This window comes from Pelodiscus sinensis, chromosome 3, assembly GCF_052426305.1.
Source record: "Pelodiscus sinensis isolate ZL-2025 chromosome 3, ASM5242630v1, whole genome shotgun sequence".
Taxonomy (NCBI): domain Eukaryota; kingdom Metazoa; phylum Chordata; order Testudines; family Trionychidae; genus Pelodiscus; species Pelodiscus sinensis.
Genome location: NC_143054.1, coordinates 168,798,960 through 168,818,168, shown reverse-complemented (window position 1 = coordinate 168,818,168; position 19,209 = coordinate 168,798,960). Strand labels below are relative to the sequence as shown.

The following is a 19,209-nucleotide window of genomic DNA, read 5'->3' as shown; positions in this document are numbered from 1 at the left end:
GGAAAATAAATCTATAGAGTAAGACTGTACAGCATAACTAGAACAATAATTAATGTTGTTTCTCACTATAGTATTAAAAGCATTGTGATAATTAGAGTGAAATATACTACTTCTATCTAAAATAAGTTGAGTAAAATGGCATTGTTTAAAAGGAATTTGTATGAGCTCGAAGTTCATTATTTGGAGTAAATTATCTGCCATCATCTTAAAAAGTTGCTGTCCTTATATCCATTTAGTTATTTAGTTCTGCTTGATTTTTCTTAGTACTGTGAAAGAGCTGGTTTCTTTTCAGCATAATAATTTTAATTTAGGAAATATATATTTTGAATTTTAAATTGCACCCAAAATTAGTTTAAGAAATGTGTTTTGGAGAAGTTAAAAATTGGAATTGCTTACACACACAGGAGCTAAGTTTCCCCCAAAGTTTCATGGCTGGGTGGCTGTCCAGCAAGATGTCAAGTGTCATGCACTTGAGGTGTCCCTCCTGCCACTGCCATATTGCTCCTGTCCTTTGCTTTGGAGTCTGCTTCCTATGAAGAGTGGCATGTGGGGAGAGGCTGTTGATGTCATGGTGTCCCCCTCCTACCGCCCTTTATTCCATCTCCACAGAAAGGGGGGCAGGAGACAGGACATGATTCAGGATTGAGGGAGCTTGCTGGTGGCTGCTGCTGTTTCTGAACAAGCAGCTCTACTAAAAAGGGAAACATACTTGAAATGGAGGCAGCATATTTAAAGGGGCAGTGTAGTAATAGAGATGTAGTCGTGTTAGTCTGGTCTTGCTGAAACAAAAGACAGGATTATGCAGCACTTTAAAGACTAACAAGATGGATTATTAGGTGATGAGTTTTCATGGGCCAGACACACTTCCTAAGATCAAATTGTGGAAGAAAATTGGCATGACCGTATAATCAGAAGAAAGCGAACACGCACAAAATTGACAAATCAGATTTTAGAACGGGGGGTGGGGGGTGGGGCAGGGAGGTTAGTTTCTATGAGATGATGATATTAGGGGTGATAATTCATATTTTATTTTATTTATGTGTGTGTGTGTGTGTGTGTGTGTGTGTCATATATATATGATAATGATATTGGGGTGAAAAAGGCAGTGCTCTGCTTTCACACACACACTTACTTGTATGTGTTTGTAACGCTTTCATACAGCACACACAGTGTCTTCTGACACACACTCCTTCCCACACAGATTTGTGATGATGTTCCTTCTTAATTCTTCTTTCTAAGTGTTATTTTAGTTTTTTGACTGATCTATTCATTCATCATTTTTATTTCTGTATTATGTTTAAATTTAACTCTTTGAGTAGTGCAATCTAAAATGCCTAACCTGTCCTGCTTGGAGTATTATCCTCTGGGTCTCGACAAATACACTCGCGCGCTCGCCCGTGGTGAGTAGATTTTACCAGTTGGCGAGTGCAGGGACGGACTGGCCCGGTGGGCCGTTGTGACGGGCTGGCCGAAGCCCGCACTATGGGTGGCGCGGCCCGATCCGATCCCTGCGCCCCTCTGGCTCTGTGCTGTCCTCGCACCCTGCTCCCCTTGTGAGTCGGGAGTGAAAGGTACTTGTCCACAGGGAGGGGCTGGACAGGGCAGGGAAAAGGCTGCTGTGACCCAGCAGTGAGTGAAAGGGGGAGTTCACTTGAAGCGCCTTTGCCTTTATGGAAAAAAACGAATGAAAATAATATTTGCTATTTATAGGGCTAAAATGCCGGGACAAAAACGAAAGCAAACAAAAAAAGAACCCATTGCAAAATGCAAATGTGTAAAAGACGACGGGGGGGGGGGGGCAGGGCGGGCAAAAATGTTTTGCTTGGGGCAGCAGAAAACCTAGAGCTGGCTCTGGGGGAGGGGAAGGGGCTTGTGCGGAGGGGAGGGGAGGGGAGGAGGTCAGGAGAAGAAGAAAGGGGAAGTCACCAAGGGACAGGGATGCAGGAGAGACAAATGCCAGGGGGCCAAGTACAGACAATGAGGAAAAGGGCAGGAGGGGAGGTGTCAGTGGGAGGGCTGATAGGGTGATGCTGGGAGAGGAGAGGGTAAGGGCACTGGGGGGCTGGAGGAGGAGGTGCTGGGAGAAGGCTTGAAAGAAGGGGTGGGCATGAGGAAGGTGGGGATGGAGCAAGACATCTGTGAGGGCACAGGGGCATGAGGGTAACGGGGGCAGAGGGTGGTGAGGGGGTGGGTATCAGGGAAAAAGAGAGCATAGGGGGCAGAGGCACTGAGGGAAGGGGGAGGCACCAGGAGGGTGCAGGTGCCAAGGGATTCTGAGTGTGAAGCAGAAGAGCAGACACCTGCAGGGGAGGGACCAGCACCAGAAGAGAGAGGTGGGGCAGGTGTGTAGAGGGAGGTTTTAGGAGAGGGGATGAGGAGGGGTAGCTCACATGATCAGAGTAGGGCTACTGGAGGAGTGGGCACAGGGGGGAAAGAAGGGCTGGTTTAGGGGGGCAGGTCTCATGAAGTCTGAGAGCAGTGAGAAGGGCAGGAGTCAGGACATCAGAGGAGAGTGAGGGGTTGGGGGACAGCAGGCACCAGGGGAGCTGATGGAACAAGGGGAGGAGACATGGCAACAGAGAGAGAACTTAGAGGTTTATAAGAGATTTATTAATAGCTTGAGTGATATTTATTAATAACTTATTAGTAATTACTGTTCTTATTCTTATTAGGAATTAATGCCATTAAAAAAGCACTTTTTGTGGGGGAGGGTGGAGAGTCCCTTTTTTGTCTGGTGAGAAGGTTTTTCCATAATTTGTCGACCCCTGATTATAGAGAGAGAGAGAAAATATATCTAGGTTTTTGGTTTCTACTGGTGGTTAACATCCCCATGTTACCGAAATATGGTGCACATAACAAAATTAATTCTGCACATGGATGGAAAAAATTAGAGGAAACACTGCATAGGAGGCCTGATTTTTATTTAAGGGACTCGTCTGAGGACTCTGTTGTGGAAATAACCCTCACCACCTTGCTGATGGGTGAGTGAGAAGAATATGTCCTTACACTGTTCTTGGAAAAGCTGCCCCCAAACTCAATGTTCTGTGGGTAGGATGGCCTCTCCCTGCCAATGTTACTTTACTTCCCTGGTAGTATTCAGTACTCCTCTGAAGTGGACAGCTTCTGGGGAGCTATGGAAAAAAAATAATAGGTGACTTTTATGGAATTGAGGGACTTGGACTGGGGAGGAGCAACTGGTGCTACAGAGACCCCCAAGATACTCCTTCTTTGTGAAGAATTTGCATTAGCGTGAAATGTCCCTAAGACAAGGATAAGCCTGCTTTTCTCTGCTTCCATTAGGAACAGGGCCACATAAGCTACCAAAAATGTCTAATTTGACAGAATCGGGTTTAAAAATACTGTTGCTTACTTGAATAAAAATACATACTTTGAACACACTTCGTTATACTGTAATTCACTGAATGTACTGTAAGAAAAACCATAAGATATGACGTGAATTGTTTTGACAGCTTGCTGTACAATTTTTTTTGTGGGATAATAGGTTAACTTATTAGTATATACTAAGATTTTTCTTTTGTTTTCCAGATTCATTATCAAATAAACATGGGAGCATTCTTGGATAAACCAAAAACTGATAAACATAATGCTCATGGTGCAGGGAATGGCTTGCGTTATGGTCTCAGCAGTATGCAAGGATGGAGAGTGGAAATGGAAGATGCTCATACAGCTGTTGTAGGTATTCCTCATGGCCTAGAGGACTGGTCTTTTTTTGCTGTCTATGATGGTCATGCAGGATCTCGTGTGGCAAATTACTGTTCAACACATTTATTAGAACACATCACCAACAATGATGATTTTAGGGCATCAGAAAAGCCTGGATCAACTCTTGAGCCTTCAGTGGAAAATGTCAAGAGTGGAATCAGAACTGGCTTTTTGAAAATTGATGAATATATGCGCAATTTTTCAGACCTCAGAAATGGAATGGACAGGAGTGGCTCAACAGCAGTGGGAGTTATGATTTCACGTGAGCATATGTACTTTATCAACTGTGGTGATTCACGTGCTGTTCTCTATAGAAATGGACAAGTGTGTTTTTCAACACAGGATCACAAACCTTGCAACCCAAGGGAGAAGGAGCGAATCCAGAATGCAGGAGGTAGTGTAATGATTCAGCGTGTTAATGGTTCATTGGCAGTTTCCCGAGCTCTGGGTGACTATGACTACAAATGTGTTGATGGCAAAGGCCCTACAGAGCAGCTTGTTTCCCCAGAGCCTGAGGTTTATGAAATCTTAAGAGCAGAAGAGGATGAATTTATCATTTTAGCTTGTGATGGAATCTGGGATGTAATGAGCAATGAAGAGCTCTGTGAATTTGTTAAATCTAGGCTTGAAGTATCAGATGACTTGGAAAAAGTGTGCAATTGGGTGGTGGATACTTGTTTACATAAGGTATGTAACTCTTTTTCCATAAATGTTGTTATATAATTATTGATCTTTAATTGTTAGATTAATATGATACCAATTATAAGGAATGATTTCAGTTCCCTCTAGTTGTATTTCCTTCTTGTGACCCAGGGAATGTGAATAAGTTCATACTACTTGCAAGATTGGAGTGAATTTGAGGTTTTAGCTCAATTTTCTGCAGCTCTGGAAGAGGAGGGAATTTTTTACTCCTGACGACTATCTTTTATTGTGTGCAAAAGATGAGAATCCCATGGGGCTTGGTGTAGAAGGAAACTTTAAAAACTTTGTACTATGTTACCCTCCTACTCCAGAGTCCTGTTTGTGCTCCTGCAAGAGAGTGGGTGTGGTGATGTGCTCTAGGAACTGAACACTGGTTTATATCTGAACAAAAAAATATATAATGACTAGTAATACTGAGTTATCTCATTTGTTTGGCTTGGCAGCAACCGGTGCTTGCTAAAATGTTCTCTCCATGTTCACAGTTTGAGAATGGATAATTTTAAAAAACACTCTTCCAAATCTTCATGCTATCTGCTATATAGAAGCAGCTAGGATACCTATTCTTCTTTCAGTCCTTACACTACTGCATCAAGAATTTCAGTTAAGATTATACAGATTGAACCTCTCTAGTTGGCATGTTCTGGTCTGGCATGATTTTAGTTAGCCAGGTGTCCATTTATCATGGTTGTGGCCATGTTTCCTGTGATCCCACAAAGTTTGTTTACTGCCACTAGTCCTAGCTCTGTGTTCTGTGCTGTTGCTTAGTTTAATTTACCCCAAAATGTCTTCTAAGATCCCAGTAAGCAATGGAGTTGGTAATGCTGCAAGACAATATTGACTTCCTGTGGTTCAGCATATGCTCTAATTTGGCACTGGTCAGGTCCCAAGGGTGCCGGACTAGAGAGGTTCAGCCTGTACAAACACGATATGCAAAGAGAGGAAAGATCGGACTTTTGATAGATCAGTTTTGTGGGGGAATTAAAATACATTCTGAGAATGGTTGTACAGTAGTAAATTAGGGCTGGGATTATAGTTTTGCAAAAATGAAGTACAAGATAGGAATGTAAGCGACTTATCGACTAGTCGACTATCCAATAAGCAAAAATAGAAGGATAAGTGGAAGCTGGGGTTCTTGTACATTTCAAAGCGGAAGCACCTGCATGGAGTCCAGGGTCAGTGGGGGACTGCCTGCTAGCCCTGGGGTCCACAGGATGTTTCAGTCATTGATATTTCAGAGGTGGAACTCATGCTAGTCCTTTATCGAATAGTCAAAGGAAATCACATCAACTATTTGATTAGTTAATTGATATTTAACATCCCTAGTATAAAAGAGATACTAAAAGAAAGTAGCATTGATGTGTTTGCATGTTATGTGTTGAACTATAAAATCAGATGGAAATGTGTACAAATTATCAAGTAGGAGATGAAATTAATATTCAAATTTGGTAGTTTTCAATAATTTGTAAGTAAATTGTGAGTTTCATATTAACTACGTATTAGTGGCTGACCTGGGGAGGTGGGTAGAAAAAGGTTATGTTGGTTCTTGGCCATATGAGTGATTTTATTCGTTTTTGGAACTTCATAGCATCAAAGAGAAATGCAATCTAAGCAGTGGCACAAACAGATTCAAATAAATAAATATATTTGGAATGAGCTGCAATGGCTCACCTGAGGTTTTTTTTTACAATTTTATTTATTTATTTATATATATAATACACACACACACACACACACACACACACCACACACACCACACACATATATATATACAGGGCTCGACAAACTATAGAATCTACTCGCCCATGGTGAGTAGATTTCAGCCGGGGACCCCGTTTACTGGCGGTGCGCACGTGCACAATGCGGCTCTTGCACATGCGCAGTGCGGGGCTGGCAAGCGGCTTTCGCTGCCATTTGTCAAGCCCTGTGTGTATACATACACGCATATAATATATATGTATGTGTGTGTATTTTGGTAACAGTTAAGCAATTTCTTCATTATAACTTGTAATCGTTTTGGTGTTAGCTTTTAAACAAGTAAAGATATGCTTAATAGTGCCATTTATTACTAATTGTAAGGTAATCTATAAAATACCAAGACACTAACATCTTTTCAACATAAAATATATAGCAGCTAGTTAATTAACATGTTACAAATGTGCACTTAATTGTGTTAACAATGGTTCATTATGGTATCTGTCTTTGAACAACCTAGTGCAATTAATAGTGAGGTAGACAAGAAGTTTAAAACAAAGAAGATCCCTCTAATGTTTTTTTTTTTTTCTTCTCTCCACTATATAGGGAAGTCGTGATAACATGAGTATTGTACTAGTTTGTTTTTCAAATGCCCCTAAGGTCTCAGATGAGGCAGTGAAAAAGGATGCCGATCTGGATAAGCACTTGGAATCACGGGTTGAAGGTAGGAAAACCACTTTGCGTATTAAATATATTGCTATCTTCATAAGCTTAAAAACCTAATGGTTTTCAATTTTAAATGATGCTGGGTTAAATTCAGACCGGCTAGATAGTAGGTAAAACTCCATGGATTTCTGTAAGTTAGGAAAAACATTAAATGTTTGGTTCTAGCTAATTCTGATCTAACCAATACCTCTTTCTTTATCTGTTCAGGAGTTAACACTTTTTACCTCTGCTTAGTTGATTGAAGTGAGCCACAGGCTTCACCTTAAGATTGACCATGACCTGTTAAAATGTGATAAAAATTTTAACCTGTACCTATGATCAGAAAAAGGTTAGGATTAGCACTTGATTTAAGCACAACTTCATCTAATCTAGGTAAACTTTATTGAAATTGGTGGAGATGAACTTGCTTATATCATACCTTGAATTTAGCCCATTATATTTAAACAGTTTATGCTAATCAAGCCTATGGTAAAGATTGTATTTAGGAAGTAATGTCTATTATCTCCCACCTTTCTTTTTTATATTTTGTGTGTCTCAAACGTTTTTCTTCAATTTTCAACATTATTTTATCACAATGAATCTTGCTGTCTTTTTCTTCTAATGATAGAAATACCATTGTTTTGGAAGCTATGATGCCAGTGTAATAACCTAAGTAATCTGTTTTTAGGGAACATGTGCTTCATGTCAGCCACTTGTATTGTGGCTATATTGGTATTGTGGCTATATTGATAGTTGGGTATCTTAAATTATTATTGTAGCAAATACTCAGTTTGGCTCTCAAATTGCTTTTCTGTGTTTCATAAATTTTGGCATATATTTGAAATTGTGTAAAAAAATAAATATGGATTCTAAACATTTTGTCATTGCATATATTGTAATAGGCTAACAGTTTACTCTGTGGAAGAGAAGGCTCTTTTGAACTATTATTTCTAATGTTTCATTTGAACTCGTGTGGCTTTTGTGTTTTTTGTTAAGGTTCAGAGGAAATCTGTTGTTCTTGAGTTAATGTGAAATAAGGATTTCATTAACTAAAAATTGTTCAAACCATTTTTTATTTTAAAAATTGAAAGCATATAAGTCGTCCTTAATGAAAAATGCATGCTTTGCTGTAGCCCGCCAGAGTAAGTCTCAGGTCCAACACTATGCTCTCAAGGTACAAAATACGCCACACAGGTATCTGTTAAACACAAGTAGTTTATTTCCTGACAGCTAACAGCTGTGCCCCATAACTGGAAGAAGAATATAACAAAGAAGCGGCATATCTTACGTCCCTTCCTGCAAGCCTGGGACCCCGGGTAGGCTGCGGACGAAGTGGGAGGTTGTCTCAGCTTCCGAGGCGCCAGTACCCAAAGCCCATCAGTGAGGTTCAATTTGCTAGGCTCTGAGGCAGCCTTAAATACAGTTTCCCTGCCTTGTTTTGCAGTTTGGAAATTTCCAGGGGTTACTCAATACGTGCTGATGTAGGGCTTACCTGTTAGTTATCGATCTGGTTCTATTCTGGATCTACTTGTTCTTTGGCCCTGTTTACGTGATCAGTACGTTAGGGTAAACAGAATTGTTTATGCATTCTTGCCCTTTACCCATATCTCATACTTGTTCCTGCTATACTGGCAACAATACTTATCTTAAGTGGAGTATGTTCCCAAAGACTTGCTTCTGGCTCGTGAGATGTAGGGAAAAGGGAGGGGAAGAATGTAGGCCTTACCGCCCCTAAACTAGCACGTACAGAGTTCTTCCGCAATTGACCCCTACATTTGCTAAGACTTGAATTTGAAAAGGGAAGCGAAAGAGAATTTATGATTGAGTGATTGAAAACCGCTATCTGTGAAAGTACATTGTTTTTCTAAAGGGTTTAAATGTGCACCAAATGTGAATATTGTGTATGGATAGCTGTATGCAGAACTTAATCAATCAATGTCTTTGTTAATTTGTTCCATTCCAGAAACTTGAGTAAAGTTCCTTCCTCTCAGTAAATGCAGATATCTGAAAGTGACAGCATATGTGTAAAAGTGGCTTGCTGGTTCAGGTTTTTTTCTTCTCCTTCATAGTGCTCTTAATTCCATAAATCCATTGCTGGATGATGTCTTACCAACTATTGCTTCTTTATTGAACTTGTATTTTTGGTTAAGATTATGTAAAAAGGCTGTTGCAAAACAACTCTTAAAGTATTTACTGGCTTTTCATATATTTGGCTCTCCTTGTCTGTCTTGTTGCTGACCTGGTTATGACACAGACATTCCTGCTGGTGAGATGTCCATGATGATATCAAATATGTCATCTGCTCTGTGACTTCAGTTTTTCTTTGCTGAGTGCTCGGAAGGTAGTGGTGTGCAATTGCTGTTTACTAAAGGTACTCATTTGGGTTTCCAATGGTTTCCCTGGTCACTCCTCTTGCTTAATATCTTCATGATCATCTGGAGGTTTAGTGAGAAGCGTGGAATGAGTGTCTTCAGTACGTTGATGATGGAACTGTATAAAGCCATTTTGTAGGGTAAAGATCAGAGCTATCTGTCTGAGGCTCAGTCTGAGGTGAGAGCGATTGGGGGAAAGCAACTGGGAGAAATGATGCTGGGTTGTTTTGGTCTTTCTTTAAGTGTGCCTCTTCTTGTTTGTTGACCATTTTCACTATCTGGGGTCTAAAGTTGTGGCTGCTGCTGGCTGATCAGATAGCAGCCGCATGGTTCAGAAGGTGTTGCAGGTTCTTTTATGTGCAGACTTTCCAACTCTTAGCCGACCTTTGTCACTTCAAGATTGCACCGAGAGACTACTACTTATATCAATTTGGAAAATGCAGCTAATGCAGAATTCAGTGGCCTGCTTGTTAATTGTAGAATCATAGACTACTAGAACTGAAAGGGACCTTGAGAGGTCTTCAAGTCCAGTCCCCTGCCTTCACGGCAGGACCAAGAACCATTCCTGATAAATGTTTGTTTAACCTGTTTAAGTATCTCTAATTATGGAGATTCCACAACCTCCATAGGCAATTTATTCCGGTGCTTCACCACCTCGACAGGAAGTTTTTCCTAATTTCCAACCTAAATCTGCCTTGCTGCAATTTAAGCCCATTACTTCCTGTCCTACCATCAGAGGTTAAGGAGAACAGTTTTTGTCCCCCCTCCTTGTGATAGCCTCTTAGGTATTTGAAAGCTCATATCATGTCCCCTCTCAGTTTTCTGTTTTCCAAATTAAACAAACCCATTTCTTTCTGTCTTCCCTCATTGGTCATGTTTTCAACATATTTAATCATTTTTGTTGCTCTTCTCTGGACCCTCTCCAGTTTCTCTACATCTTTCTTGAAATGTGGTGGTCAGAACTGGACACAATACTCCAGCTGAGGCCTATTCAGCAGAGTAGAGCGGAAAAATTACTTCTCATGTTTTCCTCACAGCACTCCTGTTAATGCATCCCAGAATAATGTTTGCCTATTTTTTTTTAACGGTGTCGCACTATTGACTCATTTAGTTTGCAGTCTACTGTGTCCCCTAGATCCATTTTTGCAGTACTGCTTCCAAGATATTTTCATTCTATATGTGTGGAACTGATTGTTCCTTCCTAAGTGGAGTACTTTGCATTTCTCTTTATTAAACTTCACCCCAATTGCCTCAGACCATTTCTCTATTTTGTCCAAATAATTTTGAATTATAATCCTATCCTCCAGAGCACTTGCTGCCCCTCCCAGCTTGCAAACTTTGAGTGTGCTCTCTTTTCCATTGTATAAATCATTGATGAATATATTGAACAGAACTGGTCCCAAAACTGGCCCCTGTGGAATCCTACTTGTTATGCCCTTCCAGCATGACCGTGAGCCATTAATAACTACTCTCTGATTATGGTTATCCAACCAGTTATGCACCCACCTAGCCCCATCTTGGTTGTATTTCTCTAGTTTGTTAATGAGAAGGTCATGCAAGATGATAAAAATGCTTTACTAAAGTCTAGGTATACCATGTCTATTGTTCCCCCTTATCCACAAGGCTTGTTATACTTTCAGAGAAAGCTTTCAGATTGGTTTGATGTGATTTGTCCTTTACAAACCCATGCTGACTATTACCATTCACCTTATTATCTTCCTGATGTTTGCAGATGAATGTCTTAATTATTTGCTGCATTATCTTTCCTGGCACGGACCTTAGGTTGACTGGTCTGTTTTCCTGGGTTGTCTTTATTTCCTTTTTTATACAAGGGCCCTATATTTGCCCTTTTCCAATCTTCTGGAATCTCTTGCGTCTTCCATGTCTTCTCAAAGATGATGACTAGTGACTCAGATATCTCCTCATTTAGCTCCTTGAGTATTTCTAGGATGCATTTCCTCCGGTCCTGTTGACTTGAAGACATCTAATTTTTCTAAGTAATTTTAACATTTTTCCCCTTATTTTAACGTCTTAACCTATCCTATTACCGCTAGCATTCATCTGGTCACTGCCAACCTACCAACCTTCTTGGTGAAAACTGAAATAAAGAAGACATTAAGCACCTCTGCCATTTCCATGTTTTCTGTTGTTTCTTCCTCATCAATAAGTCGTTGGTCTTCCTCTTGTCTCTGTCTCTGGGATTGGAGCAAATCAGGTTATATTTTAGGACCTGATTGTAAACAATTGATCGTGTGATGTATCTTGGATGGAAACTAGAGGTATGTAGATATGAATAGTCTTCAATTGTTTTTCCTTTTATTCTTGCTTCCCATGGGATCTTATCTACTAGCTCTCCAAATTTACTAAAGTTTACCGCCTTAAAATCCATTGTCTTCATTTTGCTCTTCTCTTTGACCATTCCTTAGAATCACGAACTCTTATGATTTCATGATCACTTTCATTCAGGCTGTCTTTCATTTTCAAATTCTCAACTAGTTCTTTCCTAAGCAGTGGTTTTTTCCACATGCTTACCAATGCTGTGCTCTACAGTCTGCACTGCACCTGCTTGTTAATTTCAGGATTGATTTCATGATGTCAATTGAGGTGGGACCTACTTGCTTAAAACCACCTCTTCCAGTACACTGTATGCTGCTGTTATCCAGTTTATTGCAGATGCCTGAGCTGAAGCCCTCTCACTATGAGAAGGCACAATCAGCAAGATGTTTGCCATTAGAGCTCTGGACTTGTGAAACTTGTGTCCTCTCCAGACCCGTAAGAGTTCAAGTAATGTTAGCATTCAGGGTCTGCTTTTCTGTTTGGAGATGCGTGTCGGGTAGGAATGGTTATGGTGATGTAGGAGTCTGGTGGATGTGGCTTTAGTTTTTGTTTTTATTATGCTATTGCTGAATTATTTACTTGGATCTGGGGAAACTAAGGGCATGTTTATTCAATATTTTTTACATAATATTGTCAAGGATGCTGGGATCATTGGATTGATATGACTTTATTGTATTGTAGAATAATAAAAATCCAAATACAAATAGTAAATAGGGCTAGAGATAACTGAAGTTTTTTTTTTTAATTCAGACTTTAAGGAGAGTGATTCTTCTTTGAAAACTCTTGAAAAATCTAAAGGAAAAGCATGCTACCAGCTGTTCACAACTTAGTGAATATACAGTATCATAGTGTTTTTGGAGGACAGCATTTTCTAGTGGGCAACCTATGAGAGCTTTTAATCTGGCCTTTAGTATTACCAGTCTGGTGGCGCACTGCGGCTAAGGCAGGCCCTCCCCTTGCCCTATGTTGTTCCTGGAAGATGCCAGTGTGTCCCCTGTAGCCCTGGATGGGGCAGAGGGGTATAAAGGGCTCCAGGCACTACCTTCCTTGGCAGGCACTGTCCCCATAGCTCTCATTGGCCAGGAGTGGGGAACTGCAGCCAATGGAAGCTTCAGAGGCAATGTCTTCAGGTGAGGTTCTTTTACTTTATAGGGATGTTTTGAGATTTGTTTTAAAATACATTGATAAACTTTCTATAGAAGTACACAATAAGTACTATGATTAAGAATTTACTTGCTTACAATTATGCAGTTAGTTTAACCTTATTTGTGAATATACCATTCTCTCTAAGAAAACTACTTAACTTCATATTCTTGTTGCATGAGGTTATATAGAGAATTATATGTCAAAATAATGAGTCTAAACTAGGGATGTAAAATCCCTTTTAATCAGTTAATGGGTTAAATATTAAGTTTAGCCTATTAGTCGATTAAGCAAGATCCTCGGTGGGGACCACTCTAGTCCAGCTGGAGTGGCCTCTAGCCCGTGGGGATGCACCTCCTGGCCCCAGGGGCTAGTTAACTGATTACCCAATAAGCGTCTCCTAGTAAGGGTGATTCTTACTGGTTACCTATTCACATGCCTAGTCTAAACTCAACTTTTTTAATGTGCATTAGTGTCTTATTATTTAATAATACATTCATGGTAAAATAGCTAATGATACAAGAACATAATATCACTTTCTAAAAATTATGTTTGGTGCCTTAAGACCCTGATTAAGAAAGGTACTTAAGCATGTGGATATCTTTTAAGCATATTAGTCCCACCATAGACTTTGGTGAGGCTATTCATGTACTTTAAGTTAGGTTCATGCTTTGTTTTTTGCTAACATCAGAGCTAAATTAGGTAACTTAATAGGTTGCCTGATTTCCCTCCGCCCGCCCCCCTCCCCCCCCCGAGCTACTTAGTATTTGAAGCTCCCTTTTAAGTTTAATGGTAGACCAGGGTGCTTTGCCCCCTGTTCGCTACACTCATCAAACCTCCCCACCCCCTGCCTCGGTGGTAGGCAGCCCTAGCTCTCTCACCTGCCACCGGGGAGGGTCAGGCTCGAGGTGTAATAGCTCTGGCCCTACCCCCTCTGGCCCAGCCCCGGGCTCTTACTCCTCCAGCCACACCATCCCTGGCTCTCCCCCATCCCACACCATGGCCGTGGAGGAAGGTTGCATCAAGTGGCTGTAAAATACATGGAACAGTAAAAACAGAGCAACTTTTGTAATTGCAGATTACTGAAAAGTTTAAGGGTGGCCGGTCAGATGATTTTGAATTAGTTTGGGTTAATTGTGGAAATTATGTGTAATGTATTTTGGTCACAATATTGTGTTAGATGAATTATATAAATTATTGTGGTTTTCCTATTATAAATTATTGCTTTTTGTTTATAATCCACCAAATTTAATTTTGGGTAGAAATATATATCATATTTTAAAAGATAATACCTATATATTTCATAAATATAACATTTTAAGTTGGGAAAACCCATGACTTTAATTCATAGAAAGGTCAAATATAGGGGTCTATTCCTTTTGATCTACTACTACTCCCCGACTTATGAACGAGTTACGTACCAAACACTAGAAACTCTATCTGTTCATAAGTTGGATTACATTCACTTACATTACGGCCGCGCTATTCTTAAGTGCGGATTTTGTTCATAACTTGGGTTCCGGCCGTATAGGAGGTTGGTCGTAAATATGAACGGTCGTAAGTTGACGCATTTGTAACTTGGGGACTGGCTGTATTTTGAAATAACTCACAATATAAGTGACTGATAAGCCAGGGTATTCAGCAGAAGTAAGTTACCCAGATAGTTGTCAGTTCTGTTATTTCAGTTGTTTTTGGTTTTCCCACAGGAGTTCTCCCTGTCATGCAATGTTCTGTACGTTGGATAAAGTATAAGACCTTTAAGTGACATACACTTGGCAAGGAATGAGTTAGTATTCAAGACATTTATATCAAGAATAGAAGAAAGTAAAGAAAACAGAAGACAAAGCAGAAGAACCCACAATATTTTCCCTCCCTATTTTTCTTCCACCATATTTCATCTATCCTCAATAAATTCTCTCTCTAGCCTTTTGACATATGTCTATTGTTTCCTTAATAAAGTAGCTGAGTTCTGGTTTAAGAGATTAGCAGCCTATAATTTTTCTATGAAATTTGTTCATCAAATATTTATAGGACAGAAGTAGGCATTTGGTGGGAGCTTGAAGTAGACACTTGAGATGGTTTGTTTGTTAGCTGAGTATAGGAAAACTGAGAAAATTGTTGAACTCCATTGCATCTGTTGTCCAGATAACTTTACATTGTCACACACATTTAATCTTCAGTGAGGAATATGTTAGGTGTTAAGTTTGGAAAAATTGGTTGAGTATTAAAATAAGCAGCTTTGTAAATAAGAAACTTTTCAAAGGAAACATCAGAAGAGGGCTAACGGCTCTTACCATAGTGTTGCATGCAATTTTGGATGGAAAGCATTCAGAGAATAGAGTGCAAGAACTAGCAATTAGTGAGTCATTTAGTTGATTTTGCAATCTAACACATTGGTAAAAGAAAGAATTGTGTTGCTGGTAGGAGAGTCAGGTGACCTACTCTTTTGTTTGATTTCCTGCTTCTTAGTGGATTTTTAATTTTTTTTTGCGTTGCTAAATTGTTAATGTACATATGCCTTATTGTGATGGTCAGTAAGATACTTTGTCTTCCTGTAATCATCGTAACTGTTAGTAGTGATTGCTTTCAGGTCTAAATTCAGAAAGACCGTGTCTACACTACACAGAAGATTGACACTGCTGCGGTTGATCTTCTGCAGTTCAATTTAGGAGGTTTAGTGAAGACCCACTAAATTGAACTCGGAGGATACCCCCTTGTTGACACCAGTACTCCTGTTCCTCACAAGCAGTAAGGGAAGCTGACAGGAGCATTTACTGTCATTGGCCTCCCCCTGTGTGGACGGCACAGAAAATCAGTTTAAGATACATCGACTCCAGCTTTGTAATTAATGTAGCTGGAGTTGTGTATCTTAATTTGACCTTTCACTGTAGTGTAGAGCAGGCCAGAGCTACTTAAACACATGCCTAGCTTTAAGCACATGACTTGTCCCATTAATGCCTGTACAGCTACTCATGTATAAGTTAGTTACGTACTTAACACTTTGCTAGATTAGTCCTCAGAGCAATGAATGGAAACAAAGTTTTGTCTGTCCTATCAGAATGAAATGTAACTGACCTTATTTTAAAATAATTTAATTCCTGTCCTTCAATTATCTTAGGTCTTTACTTTTTGAGAGGCGGTTGTTGTCCAGCAGATTGCAGTAGTTTCTTTTGTAACGAAGAACTGGAGTGTGGTATCTTCATTCTTTAACCAGTGCTTTTAATTAACAATCCTTTTGATATGAGATCTGATTGAGCAGTTGAATAAAATAAATATGGAGGATTATAAAGGAAAAGTTGCTCAAATTACAAAGGAAGAAAAACTTCAGTCCACTGTTGGGACAGGATTCTCTATATTAGCAGTGATAATTGACAAGTCTTCAGCCAGCTTTTACTGTGCTTCATTGCAACAAAACTGAGTAAAAATGGAGGTACAGGCAGTCCCCGGGTTACGTACAAGATAGGGACTGTAGGTTTGTTCTTAAGTTGAATCTGTATGTAAGTCGGAACTGGTGTCCAGATTTAGCCGCTGCTGAAACTGACCGCCAGTTCTGACTTACATACAGATTCAACTTAAGAACCCCAAGCGCCCCCAAGTCAGCTGCTGCTGAAACTGATCAGCGGCTGATTCCAGGAAGCCTGGGGCAGAACAACTCTGCCTCGGGCTTCCTGTAGTCAGAGCTGGTCAGTTTCAGCAGCGGCTGACTTGCGGACACCTGGGGCAGAGCAGCTGGGGTGCTGCTGGGTTGCTCCAGTAGCACCGCTCCTCGGCGCTACTGGACCAACCCAGCAGCACCCCAGCTGCTCTGCCCCAGGCGTCCTGATTCAGCCGCTGCTGAAACTGACCAGCAGCGGCTGAATCAGGACGCCTGAGGCAGAGCAGCTGGGGTGCTGCCGGGTTGGTCCAGTAGTGCACAGAGCGGCGTTACAGGACCAACCGGCAGCGCCCCAGCTGCTCTGCCCCAGGGTCCACAACAAAACCCTGGTCTGCTGGGGGGGGGGGGCACACTAGCTGCGCCCCCCCAGCAGACCAGGGGCACCGGGAGCAAAGCGGCAGCGGGGTGCCGCACCTCTGAGGCTTTGCTCTGGCAAAGCCTCAGAAGCGCGGGAACCCGCCGCTGCTGTGGCTTTGCTCCCGGTGCCCCTGGTCTGCTGGAGACGGTCTCCAGCAGACCAGGGGCACCGGGAGCAGCTTTTCTCGCCCCAGAGGTCGAGGTGGCGGATCTGGCTGGCTGGAGCACTTCCTGGTTCCAGTTGGTGCCGGACTATCAGGAGTGCAGGACCACTGGATGCCGGACAATTGGAGTTTTATTGTACTCACAAGAGAAAGCTCTCTCCTCTTCCTAGCAGGTTGGAATTCTTTTTTATGCTCTCCTCATACCACCAGTAATCAGAATGTACCCAAGAAAATAAAATTCTGTGTTTCCATGATGCAGTCAGTGAGGGGAAAACATGTACGATCTGGAAAAGTCTTGGAGAATGGAGCACAATAAGTAATTTAATTAGTTAAGTAATGTGGTATTTCACAAAAAGACTAGTATAGGATTTACTTGCCATGAGCAGTCAGATTTTTTAAAACTTTAGGTCAAAAATCTTTATGCAATTTGTGATTAATTTGAATTTGTCATTGTACATGTAATGCTCTTTTCCATACATTGTGGTGTTAATTCTGTGCCGCTTCCTAGAGACATTCTCCCATATACTTCCCAGAAAAGAAACGACAGAACATAGCCCAAGTATGCGTCAAGATATATTTTTTTATCCAAAAGATGAGGTCAGGATCAGACAATAAAAAGGGAACTAGCAGAGAAATAATTCAGATATTCAAAATTCAACACTGCATCTTTCTGCCATTGCTCACATATCAGAAGAAATTGGTCTCGGTCACCTACTGATCTACTGTTTGTTTATTTATATATATATATATATGATAGCAAAAATGACATCTGCTTCTCATTGAGAAGAGGTTAGGAGGGAAGAGCTAAGAAGAAAGAGGAAGTATTTAAGGATTGACTGAGTATAGTGGAATATTCAGAAAGAGAATAATCTGGGAATGGGCGGAAATGAGACAGGGAATGAAAATAAAAAGATTTAAAGGATAGTAGAATATTGGCCTTTGTAAGTTTGCTTGTTTTGGTTTTTCTTCTAGGATTTTTTCAAAGAAAAGGATTTTAAGGAACATATAATGGAGAGAGGGAGGGAAAATAACTTTTAGGATGGGTGAATTTATTCCCTTTTAACTTACATATTCGCTACAAGATGGACACAAAAGAACATAATACATACCTTCTAATTATTTTGGTCATTTTATGAAATTACATTTAATAAAACTAAGGTATTCCACTGGGGCAATACAATGGTAGCTTTGCTTGCAAATTTTAAGATGCTGTCTGTGCCCTCAAAGAAAGAACTTGGTAAAAACTGCCACTGAATACTGGATAGTAAGTATATGTTGCTAGTTAAGCTATTGTGTAAAAGTGTACTCAGTAGCAAAAGTAAAAGCAATATAGCTTTTATTTAATTTCAAGATACCATTATAAAGGAAAGGTGTCCTAATTCTGTTCAAATATCTAGAATAGAAGTTAGAACGGTTAGAATGTCAAATAAAATACTAGATCACATAACCCCTCCCAAAACAAGCCAACAGCATTGTTTTCTAAAAGAAAAATTGTTTGACTTTGTTCCCTATTAAGTTACCACATAAATATTATCATTTGTTAATCTTTGTTAATATTTGCTTGTTCTGCCTCTATAGTCACTTAAATTGCAGAAATGTTATAAAGTTAATTGTCTAATAGAATGGTGTATTTTTTTACTTACATTAAAAACATATACACGTTAAAAACATTCCAAGTTTTTTAAAAGAGTTCTCTTAAGGTGTGTTAAACTATAATAGATAAGAACTATACAAAATTAAATTACTTTCCTTTTTGTATTTGATATCAGGCACCTTTCAATAAAAGTGCTTTAAATAAATATTGTCCTGATGTGAATTAGAAAAATACTAGACCTTTTACTGAGAAAAGTACTTCCTGAAGCAAAGCACTTATGCTAGCCATTGCCATTCCCTCATGCTGCTCATATAAATGACATATTTTCCCACTCACTATAGAAAAGTTCTGTAAATTTTCATGGGACATGCAAATTCACTTTGATAAGTGAAACATTACTTTTATGTAGGTTCTTAAGCTACTTCTGTATCATGACACCTACCATGTTCTACCATTTTCAAAGTCACAAACTATGCATAGTTCTAATGTGTATTTGTAAAGCTGAACTCCATGGATCAAGGTCAATAATTCATTTATCCAACAGTGAACGTGGCTAACTATCTCAAATATTTTAGTTTCTCCATTTTTATGGATGTTCTGTAAGTGGTTAATTTACAAAACAAACTAAGCAGTCTTGGCAAATAAATGGTATGCATCTGACAGATTATTCAGAGGGCGTAGCTAGAAATAATACAGTGTTTTTAAGAAAAGTTACATGTGGGGCCCAAAAGGAGGAGAACTGAGACCTGACTCAATTGTATTTAG

General features: G+C 40.0%; 1 protein-coding gene across 3 annotated transcripts in view; it reads left to right on the top strand.

The window, feature by feature from the left end:
• Nucleotides 1-19,209, top strand: part of PPM1B (protein phosphatase, Mg2+/Mn2+ dependent 1B) — an 87,785-nt gene that overhangs the window by 44,687 nt on the left and 23,889 nt on the right. For all 3 annotated transcript variants that reach the window (XM_006125464.5, XM_075925420.2, XM_006125463.4), the window contains 2 exons: nt 3,547-4,410; nt 6,724-6,841. In XM_006125464.5, coding sequence (XP_006125526.2) covers nt 3,565-4,410; nt 6,724-6,841 — 964 coding nt within the window. In that variant the 5' untranslated portion in view covers nt 3,547-3,564. The remainder of the gene's footprint in view (nt 1-3,546; nt 4,411-6,723; nt 6,842-19,209) is intronic.